Source organism: Panthera tigris, chromosome B2 (assembly GCF_018350195.1).
Source record: "Panthera tigris isolate Pti1 chromosome B2, P.tigris_Pti1_mat1.1, whole genome shotgun sequence".
Classification (NCBI taxonomy): Eukaryota; Metazoa; Chordata; class Mammalia; order Carnivora; family Felidae; genus Panthera; species Panthera tigris.
Window position 1 is genome coordinate 79,942,149 of NC_056664.1, and position 16,142 is coordinate 79,958,290.

The 16,142-nt window shown below is 41.8% G+C and overlaps 1 protein-coding gene across 1 annotated transcript in view; it reads right to left on the bottom strand.

Moving 5' to 3' along the window:
* Positions 1-12,950, bottom strand: part of MDN1 (midasin AAA ATPase 1) — a 173,180-nt gene extending 160,230 nt beyond the window's left edge. The window contains exons 1-2 of the mRNA XM_042986808.1: positions 12,696-12,950; positions 4,126-4,352 (exon numbers count right to left, since the gene is read on the bottom strand). Of these exons, the coding sequence (XP_042842742.1) occupies positions 4,126-4,352; positions 12,696-12,827 (359 nt within the window). The 5' untranslated portion in view covers positions 12,828-12,950. The remainder of the gene's footprint in view (positions 1-4,125; positions 4,353-12,695) is intronic.
* Positions 12,951-16,142: the final 3,192 nt, after the last annotated feature.

Genomic DNA, 16,142 nt, shown 5'->3' on the forward strand with positions numbered 1-16,142 from the left:
TTTCTCCACAAGGATACTGTCAGAATAAGTACAATCATTCTTTGGGGGAGAGAGGCAGATGATGTTGGCAGCACATGTGAAACCAGCCGGCAGTAACAGAGAAGCAGCAACCAAGTGGTCAACCTGACTCAGGGTTGACCTTCCTTCCTTGAGGAAGACCGGGGGAAATAAGCCGAGTGCACTGGCAATGGCCTACATCTGTGCGGCCAGTGCAAGGAAGAGAATTGTGGTCCACCATAAAAATACAAAGGGGAACTGGTCAATATTCTCTCCCAAACTTACTTAACTACAGCCTTTTCTCCAAAGACCCATCACTTTCAGGGAGTGCTCTAAAATTCTGATCTAAACAACAATAAAGCATCTTTAGCCAGAGAATAACATGATCAGTTTTGCCTTAGAGAATATCCAAAGATTGAGAAGTTCTCTTTCCTGGAGTAAGATAGTCATAAGGCCTAAAATACAGCAAGGAATATCACCCAGTTAAACATCTAATCTTGGATGAGCCACTCGGGCAACTCATCAGTCTTTCCAGCATCCAGAAGTAAGACCTGCAGTGCAGTCCTGGCTCTGACAGAGCTATTTAGTTTACTTCTCTAAAGATTTGAAATAAGACTAACAGTGCCTTAAGATGTTACAGTATAAAGATTGAAGGGTGCTTAAATGGCTCAGTTGGAAGAACACATGACTCTAGATTTTTTTTTAATTAAATTTTTTTAACATTTATTTATTTTTGAGATAGAGAGAGACAGAGCATGAATGGGGGAGGGTCAGAGAGAGAGGGAGACACAGAAACCGAAACAGGCTCCAGGCTCTGATCTGTCAGCACAGACCCAATGCAGGGCTCAAACTCACGGACCGCGAGATCATGACCTGAGCCGAAGTCGGATGCTCAACCGACTGAGCCACCCAGGCGCCCCCACATGACTCTAGATTTTGAGCTGTTAGTGTGGAGCCCGATGTGGGGCCTGAACTCACAAACTATGAGATCACGACCTGAGCTGAAACCAAGAGTCAGATGCTTAACTGACTGAGCCACCCAGGTGCCCCAAAAAGTAAAATCTTTGGGGGAATAACAAAACAAAACAAAGAACTTGGAAACCTAATATGTTAGAATAGAGAAAGAATCAATACACCAGGATTGCACTCACAAAGTCCTGACAAAAAATTTGCCAAAAAGTAAAACGTGTTCAAGGATTCTAGAATCAAAAACAATGAACAAACAACAACAAAATGGTAATTATGTGAAGTGAAAGATGTGTTAACTGACCTTACTGTGGCATATTTCACAATATATACATGTATCAAATCACTATGTTTTCTACCTTCAATTTATACAATATTATATGTCAATAAAAATATCTCAATTGAATCTCAATAAAGCTGGGCAGGGGAAGGGGGAACCCAGTAATGAACAAATAATATAAGCAAGATAAAAAAAAGAAATGTTTAAGGGGCACCTGGGTGGCTCAGTTGGTTAAGCGTCCGACTTCGGCTCAGGTCATGATCTCACGGTTCATGGGTTCTAGCCCCGCAATCAGGCTCTGTGTTGACAGCTCAGAGCCTGGAACCTGCTTTGGATTCTATGCCTCCCTCTCTCTCTGCCCCTCCCCCGCTCATTCATTTTCTCTCTCTCTCTGTCAAAAAAAATAAATAAACATTTAAAAAATTAAAAAAAAAAAAGAAATGTTTAAGACTACTAAAGAACCTCATGGAAGCCCCAAACACCTTGGGCTCAGAAAGAGATATGTACCAGTAAATGAAGGGCAAGCACTAGGATTCTAGGGAGCTTGACTGGGATCCTCCTTTCCAGTCTGTCTCTCTCTCTCTCTCTCTCTCTTTTTCCTAGATCTTCATTGCCATCCTATTTCTCTTCTCTTCATTCTTTTTCTCTTCCCTCTTCCTCCACAATCTGCCACAATACAAAACTTTCTCTGATTTTCAAGAGGATAACAGTCATTCTTCTTTAACGATTTTCTTGCTCCCCTTAAGTATTTGGCTAACATCTCTATTAGCATTATATTCAATTGTTTTCAAAATACAAGAACCCATTATATTTGACTTTCTTACCCCCATGATGTGGCCCCAAGAGAGGTCTTCTATATTTATCTACTGAATGACTGTATCCTATCTAAATATATTTGGTATATCCCTAACACATTAGGTATATTTCCTCTACAGAGGAAATTTAGGGCACATGAATTAATGAGCTACAATTCTTAAAACTGAAAATCAAAATCTCATTCTACATCATTGTCTATAATTCATTTTACATCATGTATTGATTCATTTACACACAGCTCTTTTTTTTTATGGCTTGTTTTTAAGTTACTCTAGCACAAGAAACTTCATAAACTGCATTATATAATTTTTGAAATAAGGTGGGAGTGTAAATAAAATATAGTGCCTTGGCAAAATGAAAAGAAGAAAAAGTAGGGGTGTGCTCTGTGTTCACATGCATTTAATAAGAACATAAAGTGCAAAGCGGATGGGAAACCAGATGTAACTAATCCATCATTTTAATGATTCTCAAACACAATCCAGAAGCACTGTACCACAAAGGCCTAGGAGAAACGGGGGTTCAAGTTACCCACACGTCAATTCTATATAGTAAGTACAGGGCAGTCAGTACACGTTATGAAATGGTACCACAGTCAAGTACATCAATGGGTACTAAGTGAGGCCACAATCTCAACCTTCAATCAACCCACAGCTTATGTTCCTAATTACCACGTATAATGATGATATTTGCTGTATATCTTCTAGTTCCATTAAACTGGGCCCATTTTTCCCCCTCCCCTTTTAGAAAAGCTCATACAGGGGTACCCCGGTGGCTCTGTGGGTTAAGCGTCCGACTTCAGCTCAGGTCATGATCTCACGACTTGTGAGTTTGAGTCCTGCATTGGGCTCTGTGCTAACATTTCAGAGCCTAGAGCCTGGAGCCTGCTTCACACTCTGTGTCTCCCTCTCTCTCTGCCCCTCCCCCGCTCATGCTCGCTCTCGCTCGCTCGCTCGCGCTCTCTCTCTGTCTCAAAAATAAATAAATGTTAAAAAAAAAAAAAAAGAAAATCTCATACAAATTATGGTTTTCTGCCAAGAGTTCAGTTCTTATTCCCTTCATTCATGAACCAGATTAGAGATCATACTTCTAAGAAAGCCAAACGAAAACTAATAAATAAGGAATGGATATAAGGAATACTCTTATTAGTTGCAAAGATACTATTCAAGTTTAGAGTGAAAGTTCTTCACCTTCTCAATTAAAAAAACCCTAATACTCATTTTGCTGGCCCTTTACTCCATACTAACAGTATTTTGCTATTAATTTAAAAGACAAAGACAGATACAGTGGTACGTGCCTGTAGCCCCCGCTGTTCAGGTGGATGAGGCAGGAGGAGGATTGCTGAGCTATAGTTCTTGACTGCAATGCACTATGCTGATCTGGTGCACAATAAGTTTGGCATCAATATGGTGACCTCTCAGAAGTAGGGGACAACAAGGTTGCCTAAGGAAGGATGAACCAGCACAGGCTGGACACAGAGCAGATCAGAAGAGAAATACATTAGGGGTGCCTGGGTGGTTCAGTGGGTTAAGTGTCCGACTCAGGTCATGATCTTGCAGTTCGCGAGTTCAAGCCCCATGTCAGGCTCTGTGCTGACAGCTCGGAGCCTGGAGCCTGCTTCGGATTCTGTCTCCCTCCTTCTCTGCCCCTCCCCTGCTTGAGCTCTGTCTCTCCCTCTCTCTCAAAAATAAATAAAGATTAAAAAACATTTTTTTTTTAAAAGAGAAATACATTAGAATCCAGTTCTAGTATAACTTCTCACAAAACTGCTTTGGACAGATTATAGAAAGTTAGAAAGGACACCACAGCTCTTCTAACGTCACCCTTCAGCTACTCCAGCAAGCAGCCATCTGAAATGGATGCTATAAGAGCCTCAGATGAAACTCTTTTTAAATCTGCCTCATCTCACCAGATGATATAATTCTTGAAGCCAAAGAACACGTACCACTTATCTTCCTTCTTTCTTGTATTTCTCCTCTTCCCTTCTCAGCTCACACCCCTTTACTTTCCAGGAGACAGCAGGTTCTACTACCTCAAGGAGAAAAGTGAAGAATAAAATTGTTACTCACGGGAGGACGTCAGGATGGTTACAAATGAGTTTGCTCATTGACACACAGAGCCGTTCGTGTAGATCGTGGTTGATTTGGCCTCCGGCTTTAATGGCTTCAGCATTCCTTTCCAACAAATCCAAAAGAAGAGGGCGCAGCTGGCGACCAACCAGCACAGTACAGTCTTTATCCAGAAGTAATTGTGCTAAGGTGCTCAGGATACACTGGCGATCTTGAGGTGTCCACACCTGAGAGAAAGGCAAAACAATATATTTATGTAAATGCTGCTTGTTAGCACTGCTGCAAAAGGGAAAAAGTCCTAGCTTAGAATCAAAACATCCAATTTCCACATATCATAAATGAGTTTATCTTATAAAACACAGAAAAGGGCTTTGCAATAGAAGAGTGCAGTTAATTTAATGTGAAAGGCTGTTATAAAGAAGTTTCAGTCCACTGAGGTTTGAGGAAAAGGACTGATACCTGAATTCCATGTAAAATGCTACAGTCTCATATTGCTAGTGTGCACGTGGGTCTACACAACCCCTGCTGCCGACAATGAGACAGCAGGGTTAAAATACTCACCAAGTCCAATGCTATGAGTTTATGCTAAGGCATTTCACACAAAACATTTACCTATTAAGACTGCAGCTTGAGCACAACCTAAATACCCCATGCAAAAATATAACAATTTTTTCCAAAGTTCTCTCTCAAATAAGGTCACCTTACACCTGAGCTCTTACGAAGTCTTTCAAATTATAGGGCATTCACTCATAAAAACACCTAGGGTTTTGTTTTGTTTTGTTTTGTTTTGAGAAAGAGAGAGAGAGCTCACGTACACATGTGTGAGTACACACTCAAGGGACAGAGGTAAAGGGAGAATCTTAAGCAGGCTCCATGCCCCATGTGAGGCTCCATCTCACAACCATGAAATCATGACCTGAGCCGAAATCAAGTGTTGGATGCTTAACCAAATGAGCCATGCAAGTGCTCCAAAAATTCCTAATACTTTTTTTTAAAAAAATTAATGTTTATTTATTTTTGAGACAGAGAGACAGAGCACGAGTGGGGGAGGAGCAGAGAGAGAGACACAGAATCCAAAACAGGCTTCAGGCTCTGAGCTGTCCGCACAGAGCCCAATGCGGGGCTCGAACCCATGAACCGTGAGATCATGACCTGAGCCGAAGTCAGACGCCCAACCGACTGAGCCACCCAGGTGCCCCCAAAAATTCCTAATTCTGAACAAAGCACTGAGTGGGGAAAGATGTTATATTGGAACAATTTCTATCAATATTAGTCCTGCAAGGAAATTTTAACAGAATTGGTCATGATTCACAGGGGCATGCTATGAAGCCCTCTAAAGATATCATTCAAGGGGCGCCTGGGTGGCGCAGTCGGTTAAGCTTCCGACTTCAGCCAGGTCACGATCTCGAGGTCCGTGAGTTCGAGCCCCGTGTCAGGCTCTGGGCTGATGGCTCGGAGCCTGGAGCCTGTTTCCGATTCTGTGTCTCCCTCTCTCTCTGCCCCTCCCCCGTTCATGCTCTGTCTCTCTCTGTCCCAAAAATAAATAAAAAAAAAAGTTGGGAAAAAAAAAATTAAAAAAAAAAAAGATATCATTCAAAAAAGTAGATAGTAAGTGGTTATATTGTGAAGAAAAAGAAACACATCACTTAGAAAATGAATGAAAAAAAGTGCAACTGTCCTGGACATGTTATATAGAAACTTGTGAGTTGGGAAAAAAATCTCCAGAGAGAACATCACTTCATGAACCTTCTCTTGAATCTGGAGGGGCGCCTGGGTGGCTCAGTCGGTTAAGCGGCTGACTTCGGCTCAGGTCATGATCTCGCGGTCCGTGAGTTCGAGCCCCGCGTCGGGCTCTGTGCTGACAGCTCAGAGCCTGGAGCCTGTTTCGGATTCTGTGTCTCCCTCTCTCTGACCCTCCCCTGTTCATGCTCTGTCTCTCTCTGTCTCAAAAATAAATAAACGTTAAAAAAAAAAAAAAAGAAAAAGAAAAAGGTTTTAAAAAAAAAAATTAAAAAAAAAAAAAGATAATCTGGAAAACAGGGTTAGTTGAATCAGATACTAAAAATAGGAAAGGGGCGGGTGGGGTGGTTCAGTCAATTAAGCACGGACCCTTGATTTCAGCTCAGGTTGTCTCAAGGTCAAGCCCCGAGGTCAGGCTCTGTGCTGGGTGTGGAGCCTACTTAAGATTCTCTCCACCCCTGAGGGAAATGAGGAAGGGGCGCCTGGGTGGCTCAAGGAGTTAAGCATCCGACTCTTGATACTCTTGATCTTGGCTCAGGTCTTCATCTCAGGGTCCTGAGTTCCAGCCCCACAATGGACTCCACGCTGAGTGTGGAGCCTACTTAAAAAAAAAGAAAACAAGATACTTAGCCTTTTTTTCTTTTTTGAAGTAAGCTCTATACCCAATGTGGGACTTGAACTCATAGCCCCGAGATCAAGAGTCACATGCTCCATCAACTGAGTCGGCCAGGTACCCCTCAGTGTTTAACTTTAAAACAAGTAGTTGTACCAGTTTACACCTACCAGCAATGTCTGAGACCTCTGGTTGCCACATAACTTCACCACCACATAGTATGGTCAGTTGAAATTTTAGTCATTTTAGAGAAGGGGGAATGGAATCTGGTGCTTTTATCTGAATTTCTCTGATGCCACAGATGTTGAGAATTTTTTCAAGTGCTTAATGGCCATTTATTTATCATCTGTTGTACATTTGTTCAATCTTTTATCCATTTAATTTTTTTTTTTTTTTTTAGCATTTATTCATTTTTGAAAGACAGAGAGAGACAGAGCATGAGCAGGGGAGGGGCAGAGAAAAAGGGAGAAACAGGATCTGAAGCAGGCTCTAGACTCTGAGCTATCGGCATAGAGCCCGACATGGGGCTCGAACTCACAGACCGAGAGATCATGACATGAGCTGAAGTCAGACGGTGAACTGACTGAGCCACACAGGTGCCCCATCTTTTATCCATTTTGAAACTGGGTTGTTCACATATTAACTGTGACGCTAGCTATTAAGTTTTTGTAGATGCTCTGTATCAGCTTGAGGATGTTTTATTCTATTGCTAACTTGTTTCTGTTTTATTCCTAGCTTGTTTTTCTTGAGTGGGCTTTGGTAATTTATATTCTTCAAACACTGATTTCATAAATTGTTCATTATTAGTAACTTACCTTTTTTTAAATTTTTTAAATGTTTATTTTTGAGAAAGAGAGGCAGAATGCAAGCAGAGGAGTGGCAGAGAGAGAGGGAGACAGTCTGAAGCAAGCTCCAGGCTCCGAGCTGTCAGCACAGAGCCTAACGTGGGGCTTGAATCCACAGACCATGAGATCATTATTCGGGCACCCAGGTGCCCCCTCCCTCAATTTGTTTAAATCATGATTCAGTTCAAATGATTTTCTGACTCAGTGATTGTTCTTTAACCATCTTTTTTTTTTTTTTTTAATCTTTAACATTTAGGGATTTTTCCCACTATCTTTTGGTTGTTTTTTTTCTTCCTTAATTTAATTCCATTGGGATCACTGAATATACCATGCATGATTTTAATTCTCCTAAATTTATTGAAACTTGTTTAATCAATCAGAATATGGTCTATCTTGGGGAATGTTCCAGATGTGCAGAATATGTATCCTACAGTTACTGGGCACAGCAATCTAGAAATGTCAGTTAGGTCAAGTTTGTTGATAGTGGGTCTTCTACATGCTTAGAGATTTTCTGTATTTGTTCTATCAATTAATCAGGATAGAGTGTCAAAGTCTCCAATTATAATTGTGAATTTGTCTATTTTTCCTTTTCTGTCACTTTTTGATTCACATATTTTGATACTGTTATTAGACACATATATATTTAGAGTTTCTTTCTTAATTTTGCACTACTGATATTTGGAGCTGGATAATTCTTTGTGGAAGCTGTCCCATGCATTGTAACACATTTAGCAGCATCTCTGCCCTCTAAACACTATATGCCAGAAGCAACCCCACCAACAGTTGTGATAACCAAAAAATGTCTCCAGATTTGCCCTTGGGGGAAAAATTGCCCCAGGTGAGAACCACTGCACTGGATTTAAAAGTATTTCAAACAAAAACTGGAAAAAAAGTTGAGAGAAAAAATTTTTTCTTTCATTCTTTAAGTGACAAATTTTCAAATAATATAAAACACCTCATATACCACTTAGAAATTTTTATTATAGAGATAATAGGGAGCTTTTATGCAGAATGGTGATAGATTCAGATGTCTCATTCATGACCAGAATAGGGAACCCACAGAGAAAAAAAGTTAAGTTAGTGGTTGCCTGAGGAGCTGTGGGAGAGCACAGTGACTGGGGTGGGAATGGGGGGTGCTACCATCTAAAAGGTATGGGGGCTTCTTTTTGAAATAATGAAAATGTCAGGGCACCTGGCTGGCCCAGTTGAAAGAGCATGCAACTCATGACCTGGGGTCATGAGTTCAAGTCCCATGTTGGGGGACTTTTTTAAATAAAAAAAGAGGGGCTCCTGGGTGGCTCTGTCAGCTAAGCCTAAGCGTCCAACTCTTGATCTCAACTCAGGTCATGATCTTATGGTTCATGAGTTCGAGCCCCACATTGGGCTCTGCACTGGCAGTGTAGAGCATGCTTGGGATTCTCTCTCCCTCCCTCTCTCTCTGCCCCTCCCCTGCTTGCACTCTCTCTCTCAAAATAAATGAACTTAAAAAAAAATTAAAAAATAATTTTAAAAATTACAAAAGAATGAAAATGTCTAAACATCACAGTCTAAAACTGTGGTAACAGTTACACACATCTGTGAAAACAGCAAAAACCACTGAACTATAAATTTAAATGGAAGAAGTATATGGTACCTGAATTATATCTTAATAAAGCGGTTTTTAAAAATTATTATATTGGGGTACATGGATGACTCAGTTGAGTGTCCAACTTCAACTCAGGTCATGATCTCAAGGTTTGTGAGTTTGAGCCCCATATCAGGTTCTCTGCTGTCAGCATGGAGCCCACTTTAGATCCTCTCTCCCCCCTCTCTGCCCTTCCCCCACTTGCGAGCACACATACTCGCTCTCTCAAAAATAAACATAAAAAAGTATTATTGTAGCTCATATGTACTGATTACTGTTTTTCTTTAATTTTTTAAAATGTTTATTTATTGAGACAGACACACAGACAGACCGTGCATGGAGGAGAGGCAGAGAGAGAGGGAGACACAGAATCTGAAGCAGGCTCCAGGCTCCCAGCTGTCAGCACAGAGCCAGACACAGGGTTCAAACCCATGAACCGCGAGATCACGACCTGAGCTGAAGTCAGATGCCCCTGATTACCTCCTCTGTGCTAGGCATTTTGGTAAGCTCCTCACATGCATTATCTGGATCTTACAACAACCTTATTAATAGCAATAATAATTAAGAACCACTTCTACAAAGAGTGCTTACTATAGTGTAGGCATCTAGTCCTCACAGCAACCCATAAAGCAGGCAATATATCCCTATTTTACAGATAAGGAAACTGAAAAATTAAAAAGGGGTCAAGGTTACAAAGCTAGGAGAACCAAGAATCCACGTCACAGTCTGGTTCCAGAGCCCCTCCAACTATGTAGTAGCTACCATATGTAATATATCAAGAAATTGTGACTCAGGAGAGTTAGGTAACTTGTTCAAACCCCAAAAGCAATTATGTAAAAGAGAATTTGATCTTTAGCCATACTTCATTTCAATATCCATGCATGCTCTTAAGCATTCCGCTTTTCTTGAACATAGACAGTAATCAAGGAGGTAAGGATGTGTGATATGATTTATAACAACACATTTTTGTTCGGTTCTCAACCCCATTCCAGGCACAGAGCTCCTAAAATCCTTGCAATTTCCTGTGAGCAGAGTGATAAAGGTGTCTTTTGTTATGTTAAGGAGGTGAATTTTGTGTGTGGGGGGGGCGGGGTGGGGTTGCTGTTGTTGTTGTTTTAAGTAAGCTCTAGGCCCAACACGGTGCTTGAATTCACTAGACTGAGATCAACAGTTGCATGCTCTACCTACTGAGCCAGCCAGGCGCCCCAAGGAGGTGAATTTTGCAAAGCACCCAAGGATGGAACTGGCTGCCAAGAGAACCAACCAAGTGATTAGTGTTGGAACTTTCAGTCCCACCCCCACCTCCACCTCAAGGGCCAAGGGTTGGTCAATGAATTCCAACACCAATGGCTAAAGTTTTCATAACTTATACCCTATGTAATGAAGCCTCCATAAAAACCCAAAGGGACTTGGTCAGGAGAGCTTCCAGGTTGGTAAAAATATGGATATGTGGAGAAAGTGTCACCTCTGGAGAGGGGATGGAAGCTCTGCACTCCTCACATACCTTGTCCCTATGCATCTCTTCCATCTGGCAGTTCCAGAATTCTATCCTTTCATAACAAACCAGTAATTTAGTAAGTAAAATGTTTGAGTTCTGTGAGCCACTCTAGCAAATTAATCAAACCCAAGGAGGGGGTTGTAGAGAACCTCCAATCCACAGCCAGTTGGTCAGAAGTACAGGTGACAACCTGGACTTTCAAATGGCATTCAGAGGTGGGGAGGGCAGTTTTGAAAGACTCAGCCCTTAACACGTGGGATCTCATGTTATCTCCAAGTAGACAGTGTCAGAATTGAGTTAAATTATAAGACACCCAGTTTGTGTCTGAGAATTGCTTGGAGGTGTTGGAAAACCCACACTGGAATGGAGTCAGAACTGTAGAATGGTGGTGACAATAGGGATGAAAAGGAAGTAATAGATTCAATACTCAGTAAATAAAACACGGAAGACTTGGCCATATGTGAAGGAAAAGAAGTGAGAAGAGTGAGGACACTCAGTTCTCTAAAGTGGATAGGCAGAAGTTGCTGTCACCAGCTGAGATAAAGAACAAAACAAAACAAAAAACCCACAATCCTAAAGAATTCTTACTTCAGATCCCAATTGCAATGAGAATCATGTTTCAAAAGGCTTTGCTTTCCCATAAAAATTGCTTTGTTTCCAAAAAATAGTATAAATACAGAATGGCAACACAATCAAGTCTTCTGAGTGAAAGGTTTGAAATTAATCATGAAAATGATAAGGAACAAACCGAAAGACATCTCAGGAGAGAATCTGACAATGTGACACACAAAAAAGGTGTCCCAATCTCCTTAATTCAAATGAACTTTCTAGTAGCTTTCAAGTCTAATACTATTTCTATACAATCTCAGAATTCACATGAGTGATTCTCACACCTGTCAGATTCTCTAAAACTGTATCTAATAAAGGCTACAAACCATTTCCCCTCCCTACCCCCAGTACATAAACATCTATGTTACACCCAATTACAGTGGTAGAGAAACACAAATCCCCTGTTGCTGGTCTATGATCCCTAGTTTCAGAACCTCTGCTCTAAATTCTAACACCCACTTACAGAAAAATACATCTATCAACAATCCGTAACTCAGGACTGTCACCAAAAGCTAGCTCATACAAAGTGATGATCTCTTTCCTTAGTCCAGCCCACCAACATCCCTCTGATTCACCAGAGGGAATCACCATGTTTAGTGATTCCCTTCACTGGGGCTCAGAGGCCCCAGGGTATCTCTGACCTTCTCTCCCACCCCTCTTCTCCCCCTCCCCCTGCCCTTTACAAGTTCAATTTGTTGTCACCAAACAGAAATGCCTCTCATGTTAGTTCTCTGCAGCTCCAGACCCAAAATACTCCCGTCGCTTCCTGAGCAAAAGGATGTATGTGTACACAATGCATTCGTGACTGAATAAGTAAGTTCTAGATACGGGAGTTAGAAGGAAAAAAATAAACTAAACACATTTTCTACTCTCTAGAAGTTCAGAGATATTGGGAGTGGGGAAGCATAAAATGGGAAATTAAAATACACCGTGAAAATAAAATGCATGATAAAGGTTCTCAACTTAGCAGGGAGTTGAGAGAAGGCTCTTAAAAGGCCAAAACCCCATTTCTTAGAAAATCCTAATCCACATCATAGTCTCTACGGTTAATGTCACACAGCATTAGCTGTCTTGCTTTGTCCTTCAGTTGTTTTCTGTGTTTATGAACGGTCTCCAAAAATAGACGCTAAGTTCCCTGGGGGCAGAGACCGTAACGAATTTCTCTGTCTCCTCACAGAACCATACTGTGCCTCACGCAAAGCAGAAACGCAATCAATACGTGTCAGCCGGCCACAACTAAAGGATGGAGCAGAAAAGAGAAACAGTCACCCAGACTAACAGGGGCGGCTAGACTTGGCACACTTAAGTTAATACACATGTCAAGTGGGCAGAGATACAACTTCAATTACAGAAAAACAAACCACATTTCTTTCGGAAGGCCACGTCTGCTACAGAGAGAAGACAGAAGTAGGTTGGAGGAGAATGGAAGGGTCTCTCAGATACACACAAAAGGCTTCTTCCAATTTCCTCAAACACGCGCGGACGTCTCCGCCCCAGACCAGCCCTGCGGAGGGGGCCAGGGTGACAGAACGCCGCTTCCCCCCTCCCTTAAAGTTGCGCGTCTCACTCAGGGTCGCAGGGCACGCGCGAGGGGGGCGGCCGGGGGCGGCCCGGCGTTTTCCCTCTCCCTCCTTCTTTTACCTGCTTGGCCAAGAACCTGCCCAGTTCGCTGCGGCTCTTCTCGTTCTTGGCAGCGAGTAAGCGCAGCGGCGCGGCCGCCACCTCTAGGAAAAGGTGCTCCATGACCGCAGACCCTCCGCCCCCGGCGGTCATCAGCGCTCCCTACTTAGCGCTCGGAGCCCCCGAGCCACCGAGGTCCCGCGCTGGAGGTGCCAGCAACTACGCCCCCGGGGGAACCAGCCACGGCTGCCCCGCAGACACCGGGAGAAGTGCAGCACACGTGGGGGAGCACGCGGCGCCCTACGTCATCAGCCCTCGACCACCACCGCCACGGCAGGGCGGCCCCAGCCCCGCCCCCTCAGCAGCGGAAACAGCGGGAGTCACTACCGCCCCAGTTCCGGGAGGACGTTTGAAGCGGGAATCGATATCGTGATTCGGGTCCGACCATTGCAGTGATGGTAGGTCCCGGAGACAAGGTGTGGCGGGACAGCGAGACAGGAGATTCTACTAGGCCCGGAACTGAGGGAGCCCATAGCGGCATGTGATCCTCAGCCCACCGTGCCTCCCTCCTATTGAAATTCACAAGTATGACCAGCACCCCCCCTTGCAGCATTCTTTTTTTTTTTTTTAATTATTTTAATGTTTATTTATTTTTGAGAGACAGAGGGAGATACAGAATCCCAAGCAGGGAAACAGGATCGAGGCTCTGAGCTGTCACCACAGAGCCTGATGCAGGGGTGGAATTCAGGAAGTCGGAGGCTTAGGACTGAGCTCCCCAAGCGCCCCACCTTGCAGCATCCTTAATATAAATATTGGAAATAAGTGTTCAGTTAGGGAATATTTAAGTAAAGTAGGGCATATATATTATATTACGACGTAATTTAAAAGGGTGGAGTAGAAGAGAACCTGAAAGTTCCATTTTTGTGATGTTCAAGAAGAAGCCAAAATAATGACAAAGTCAAGCTAACGGTTGCTCTGAGAAGTGTTGACAACCAAGGAACCTGAGGGAACATGCTATGGTAATGGAAATGTTTCCTTATCTTCCTCTTGGTGGTGTTACTCTGGTAGATAAATTTTAAAAAGCAAAAAATTGTACACAAGATTTGTGCACCTTGTGTAAATTATATTCCTAAAAAGTGTTTTTAAAGGGGAGTAGATCTCTAATAGCAAGTGTATACCATGAGTCAATATTTTAAGAAGGTATTTGAGGGATGCCTGACTGCCTCAGTTGGTGGAGCCTGTGACTCTTGATCTCCGGGTTGTGAGTTCAAGCCCCATGTTGGGTGAAGAGATTACATAAAAATAAAATTTTTTAAACATGTATTTGAATTTGAATTTTTTTCCCCTAGGGTTTGAACGTTAGCTTCTGGGGGAACTCAAACTCAAGCACAGGACTTCTAGAACTAGGGAACTGTGGAGGTGGGCAAAAAACGTTTCCACATGAATAATGTTTCTAAAATTCCCAAGAAGATCAAGAGGGTTCCCTGAGGACATAGCACAATGGATGAAAAATTACCCACATTTGAGGAATTACTCATTTTTACCCCTGGGTATATCCCATATATATGTGAAGTGCACTTGTTAATAAAATTATGTGTTGTTGTTTTCTTGTTAATCAGTCTTATATGACAGTGGTCTTACCCAAGAACTTAGAAGGGTAAAGGAAAAATTATTTTTCCTCCTCTACACACCCTTTCTTATGACCTTTCTCAAGCAACCATAAGGCAACATTTTTGGGTGATAGAAATGTTCCAAGACTGTATTGTGGTGATGGTGGCATAACTCTATAAATGGAATAAAGTCATTGAATTGCTCACTTAACAATGAACGAACTTTATGGTATATAAGTTAAACCTCAGAAAACCTTTAGCGGTGCCTGGGTGGCTCAGTCAGTTGAGCATCAGGGTCGTAAGTTCAAACCCCACACTGGGGTCTGCAGTGAGTGAGGAGCCTACTTAAAAAAAAAAAAAAAAAGGAAAAGCTCTAAAAATAAAGTTATTCTAATCAGCATGGAATAGGATATGTAGGTACAGATGAAACAAGATTGGCAATATATTGATAATTAATGAAACTAGATGTTGAGTGAAGGGAATTCATTATACTCTTTCTACTTTTGTGTAGAAAAATTTCAATAATAAAAGGTAAAATAATATGTATTTTTAAAAAGACGACTAGGGTCATGTCAAAAGGACTCAGGTACTAAACAGTAGCAGAATATACCACTTAGGCATGAAGGAATTTGGAACATGCCACCCTAAACTATGCCACGTTGGTATATTGATTATTTTGAGGTAAAGACCCTTTGAAACAGAAGATGCAGGAAGGGCTCTCTGACCATGCCTCCCTTTTCTACATATAGCAAGGCATAAAATTTCCCATGAGAAAAGTGCCACCCCCGACTTTACAAGGAATAAAAGAAGGTACTTCACCTGAGACTGATAATTGACACCAAATGGGTCTGTACAAACTTACTAAAATAATCCTTATCTTCCACTAATTTTCCCTCCCTAAGTCTCCTAGTTACTTGCCTACAATTTACTGCCTCTAGCCCAAACCTCTTTTGCCTTGTCATTTCTTTACAAATCTATTGCTTCTTTTTCTAGAAGATCTATAAGCTCTCTTGAACTGAACGCAATTGAGGAAAAGCAGATCCAGAAGCTCTCTGCCCTCCTATTTGCCTGTAAGCAGGATATAAGTTTTTAAGAGTGTCTCCCCTTCCCTTCTCTACAACTGTAGACCTTTATTAGCACAGAGAGAGCAGCAGAAGAAACTATATAACAAACTTTGCTAAAACTGTCTGTTATCTACCATTTGTTTCCCCATATATTTGCCGTCTCACAATTTGCCACCTCCAGAAACTCAAAGTCCTTTTCCTTTGTTTTGTCACTTCTCTAAAAATTTATTGTTCTTTTTTTAAGATACTATATAAGCCCAAGTTTTAACTATTTGAGTTACTGATCTGAGTCCTCCTATGTGTATGCACGATGCACATGTTAATAAATTTATGTTTTTCTCTTGTTAATCTGTCTCTTTTTAATGTTTTTTATTGGGCCCAAGCCAGAGAACCCAAAATGGGTAAGGAAAGTTATTTCTTTTCCTCCTTTACAGTACAAACTTAAAGAGATCTCCGCTGACCAATGATGGTACAGTTTGAGCTTCAATGAAGATAACAATTGCAATGAATTGACACGTTATATATGTTTAAATCCATGACTACATAATAATATTTTTAAAAAACTGGTTACCTTTGGGGGCACCTGCATGGCTCAGTGCATGGCTTAAGTGTCCAACTCTTGATTTCGACTCAGGTGATGATCTCACAATTGTGAAATCAAGCCCACCTTTGGTCCGCACTGAGTGCAGAGCTGCTTGGGATTCTCTCTCCCTCTCTGTCTCTGCCCCTCTGCAACCCCCTCAAAAATAAATAAACTTAAAAAAAATTAAAAATAAAAACGTAATACCACCAAT